At 41.0% G+C, this 4,108-nt stretch overlaps 1 protein-coding gene across 2 annotated transcripts; it reads right to left on the bottom strand.

Annotated features, from left to right (window-relative positions):
• Window positions 1-923: 923 nt before the first annotated feature.
• On the bottom strand, window positions 924-3,843 carry LOC117553049 (non-histone chromosomal protein HMG-14-like). 2 transcript variants are annotated; one of them, XM_034226813.1, is made up of 6 exons: window positions 3,643-3,843; window positions 2,452-2,469; window positions 2,295-2,324; window positions 2,170-2,214; window positions 1,981-2,088; window positions 924-1,895 (listed from the first exon to the last, which is right to left on the bottom strand). In XM_034226813.1, exons 1-6 carry the CDS (start codon window positions 3,658-3,660, stop codon window positions 1,848-1,850), a joined length of 267 nt encoding a protein of 88 aa, XP_034082704.1. In that variant the 5' UTR covers window positions 3,661-3,843; the 3' UTR covers window positions 924-1,847. The 2 variants fall into 2 exon arrangements, with proteins under 2 accessions (XP_034082704.1, XP_034082705.1); XM_034226814.1 differs by having other exon boundaries at window positions 2,170-2,211; window positions 3,643-3,837.
• Window positions 3,844-4,108: the final 265 nt, after the last annotated feature.

Raw genomic sequence — 4,108 nt, 5'->3', positions numbered from 1 at the left:
CACATTGATATGAATGCAGATTTACACAGTAGAACCATTTGGCTGCTGATGGTGAATTCAGTTTGAAACTGTGTCATCCTCAAATCATTTATACTTGAGCATCAGAATACATGTGTCAGGGACTGTGATTTGTGTCTCCCTAAACTTCCATTTCTAACTTGCAAACAGGGAAGGGTCTTCTTATGGCTTCGTCATTAGCTGGAGATAAAGTCAGTTGGAATGTAGCCATGTCACTAAGTAGTTTAATATGATGTGCTGGAGGTCTGTGAGAATACGCACAGCATGTGAACGCTTCGTCAGGAAGAACAGAAACACTTATTTTATTGCATCAGAGATACAAAAGATGCACAAGAATGTTTATTTCTCTAAATGTATTGAAGTCATGATCAGAGTTTGAGTAAAGCAGCGGCCCCAAGGGAAGCTGTCCATGGTGCTGAAAATATTCTGTCATTTGCCTTTTTCTTTGAAAGTTTGTAAACTATTATTTAAAAAATGAAAGGGACATTTTTTAAATTGATTTTATAGCAACTTTTTCAAAATCATACTTTGACTGTTATGCTTTTGTATAGCTTTTCTTAGCCTTCTAATCAAGTGAACCTGATCTTTGAACGTGTCCTATCCAATTGAACGTTTTTTAATGAAGATGACTCTTTATCTGGCAATAAATGAGATGTTATATGACCTCCAGTAAGGTCCCTTTCCCAAACGTACATACTAAAACTGTGATTATTTAGTGACTTTCCACTTATATCTCATTATTTGTGCTGAATCCTACGGTGAATGACATGCATTCTAGTGTTTTTGAACAAAGCCTTATAGGCATAATGTTTTACTTCCATTTCAATGCTTTCTGAACAATGAGAAACCTTCAGTGTTTTATCAGCAACGTTAATGAATAAGCAACTTTTCAGAAGGAAACAGCGTAACAACTACCAACCAAGTTTTATTGGTTTGTTGATAACAATCAATACACAGGTACATCTATAAACACATCAAAAGAAACAGCACACTATCTAAAACCCACATGAATATTGCTACTGCTGGTATGCATTTGACATCTCAAATAAATGTACAGTTTTTCTGTCGGCCTTAAGGAAGCCAGTCTCCAGTTTGCTCTGTATGGTTACACACCGCATAAACGTGGCTATGAAAACAAATTCCATTTTTACCATCCTCACAATGTATCGTTACACACTGCGTATAGAAAGATTGAAAACCCTTTTCACAGCAGCTATACAAATTTATTGCGATGCTATCACAGAACAGACACAACCAACACACGCGATGCACGTCTGATAAGGAGAGCTCCAGTACTAGGGATTTTAGCTTTATTGATCAAATTTATTAAGAAAACGGCATGAGTACAAGAGTTAACATATAGGAACAAAGCTTACAAACATTCTAAAACACTGTTCTTCATTAGAAACTATAAAACAATGAGTTTCCCTGTGACTTTGTCCACCCCCCAGCACAGATTACATACAGTCCCTTATAAAGCATATGGAATGTAATCTCTTCCCGTTGTTGCCCCAGCTCCTTAACGTCGTGCTCGCGTTTTGACGAACTTGACACCCGACCTGCACCCTCCCCTCCTTCACATTTAAAACTGAAATGAGATCCACTGACAGTAACAACAATGACCGCAATTTGTATGGCGATGCAAAATTGTGGGATGTGACGAAATTCCCGTCTCCAAATTGACTTTTTTCTTTCATTAAAAAAAAGTGTTCTCTACAATCAAACTACTAAAAAACCTGTATTTAGAAAATAGTTGATAAAAATATCCCCTGAATTGTACAAGAAAAGAGGTACAGGGAGCACTGGTAAAAGATGTGTTTGGAGAGATGCTATTCTGCTGCCTCATCTTTTTGTTCAGCTGCGTCTGTAGCCGGTGCCTGCAAGACAAAGTTGAGGGTCAAAGTTTAATCACCAAGAATATGGGCTTTATTTTGCATGTTTATATATTCACATAAACATTACATCCTCCTCAGCTTTGGCTTCTCCGTTCTCAGCGGGGGCCTCTGGTGCTTTCTCCTCAGGCTTGGCCTTCTCCACCTCCTTGGCTTTCTTAGTTTTAGCAGGTGCCTTCTGCAAACAGAAATATTAACATCATTAGTCTAACAGTCAACAATTGAGAGTCTAATAAGAAGTAATGAAAAAAGTTCTCACCTTTGGCTTAGGTTTAGCCTCTGCCTTTGCCGGTTCAGGTGTCTGCTGGGACCCAAACAAATGATGGTCAGTTCTGAGAACAGATTTTAACAGCATGCATACTGAGTGTGAGAGTCAGTACTTACATCTTTCAACCTGAGAGATCTCCTCTTGGGCTGCAGAAACAGTGAACAGAATAAACATGTCAGCTTATACCCACCACTGATGGGTTGTTACTGACCCCTGGTGGGAGCACAGACAACGACTAAAACACAAATACAGTATGATATCAAATGTTCTTACCGCTGAGTCTCCTCCTGTCTGTAAGAAAAAATAAAGAAAATGTGGTTAAAGTTTGCATCTGAATGTGGCTATGGTGAGTACAAGTGTTGCCGGGGAGTGGGCTTTAAGTATTAGTTATGTAACACGGGGTGGGCGTTTCCAGACAAAAGATTGGCCTATGAATGCTCATCAAGCCTCGTAAATTATGAAATGGAGTTATAACCGAGCACTGTGATTGGCTGCGATATGCCCTAAAATCCAGGACACAACATCACTTCCTAAGCCGCACATTAACAGCATGATTACTAAGCAACATGCATCTGTCTGCACAATAATAAATAAATACAGCGTATAGCATTGTAACAACAACACAGCGTCATGTGCGCGAGCTCCCCCAGCTCCCGTCTACTGTAAAAGTCCAATGGGGGATGGGTGACTCCGCCTCCTCATCCATTCATAGGTAATAAATGGGATTTCCAGAATACCGTGTTAGAGAGCGTTCCCGCCATGGATTTGAACAGAGTCGCTGTGCAGAATCTACTGGAAGCCCAGCAACAGGAGCAGCGCTGTGCTGACGGAGGCTCGCCATTGCATAACCGACCATACACCGTGAAAACACGACGAACGTCTTTCAATATGCAACATTACGCTATTTTTATTGAAGGAAAACATTCTATACTGGTCAAATTATATTAAAGTTGTGTTATGTTCCGTAAACAAGTATTAGTGCCCACACAAACACAGTAAGCTACCATTAAAGCCCAGCGAAGAACATTCAATCCGCTTTCATGGAAACTTGAGTATATCCAGCGTGACGACCCCCATAGGAAACAATCAATATGCCGCCAACTTTCTCTACAGAAAGCCGTCTATCGACAGAGAAACCTACACTGCAACAAGCTCAATGTATTTATAAAATGTTGCAACTGTGCAGAGACCATTGTGCGGGAAACCCCGACTCACGGAAAAGCTCTTGCACAAAGATAATCACTGCACGAGCGATAATAGACACAACCCGGCTTGTAACATCAAAACAGAACAAGTCCAGCTGCAAGCTGCAACATTGTTTACGCTCACCCGGAAAACAACACGGACATTTGTAGCTACATTTTAACAACTGTGTCTGCAAGCTATCGAGCCCATTTGACAAACTGCAGCCGGGGGTAATAAATGCAGTATTACTGAATGCATGAAAGATGTCGGTCTACTCACTCTGCTCCTTTTAGGCATGGTTGGTTTGCGTGTGGTGATTTTAAGAAAGAAAAACGGCTAAATGTAAGTCAATACAGCTGAAAATACAGTTGCAGGCTATATTGTGGATAAAGCTGTACCAGTACAGTCTAATACAGCGCAGCGAGACGTTAATGTTCCATTGGAAGAAGAACTAGCTCAAACCGGATTGGATTCTCCCCCTCCCTCCCTCCCTATTCAAACCGTTATAGTTCCTGCATGATTGACGGTGATATACCCCGCCTCCGCTGCCCGGTGATTGGACAAGACAATGGTCAGCAACAAGATTTCAAATGTATGCTCCTACCTGCTTGGGTGCGTGACACGTCAGTCAACAAACATGGAGAGCTACCATCTGCCGTAAGAAGGAGAACTGTCATTTAATGTGTCTTCCCCTCGCGCACAGATAGGCCTACGTGTTTCCCAAAACATGCTTCTTTTTAAATGT

The sequence above is a fragment of the Gymnodraco acuticeps genome, unplaced genomic scaffold (genome assembly GCF_902827175.1).
Source record: "Gymnodraco acuticeps unplaced genomic scaffold, fGymAcu1.1, whole genome shotgun sequence".
Lineage (NCBI taxonomy): Eukaryota > Metazoa > Chordata > Actinopteri > Perciformes > Bathydraconidae > Gymnodraco > Gymnodraco acuticeps.
This window is presented reverse-complemented; position numbering and strand designations above follow the sequence as displayed.

Coding starts and splice junctions, on each gene's coding strand:
- LOC117553049 (XM_034226813.1), bottom strand. Junction 2,215..2,294: donor GATCTCTCAGGTTGAAAGAT/GTAAGTACTGAC, acceptor TTTGGGTCCCAG/CAGACACCTGAACCGGCAAA. Junction 2,089..2,169: donor AGGCTAAACCTAAGCCAAAG/GTGAGAACTTTT, acceptor TTCTGTTTGCAG/AAGGCACCTGCTAAAACTAA.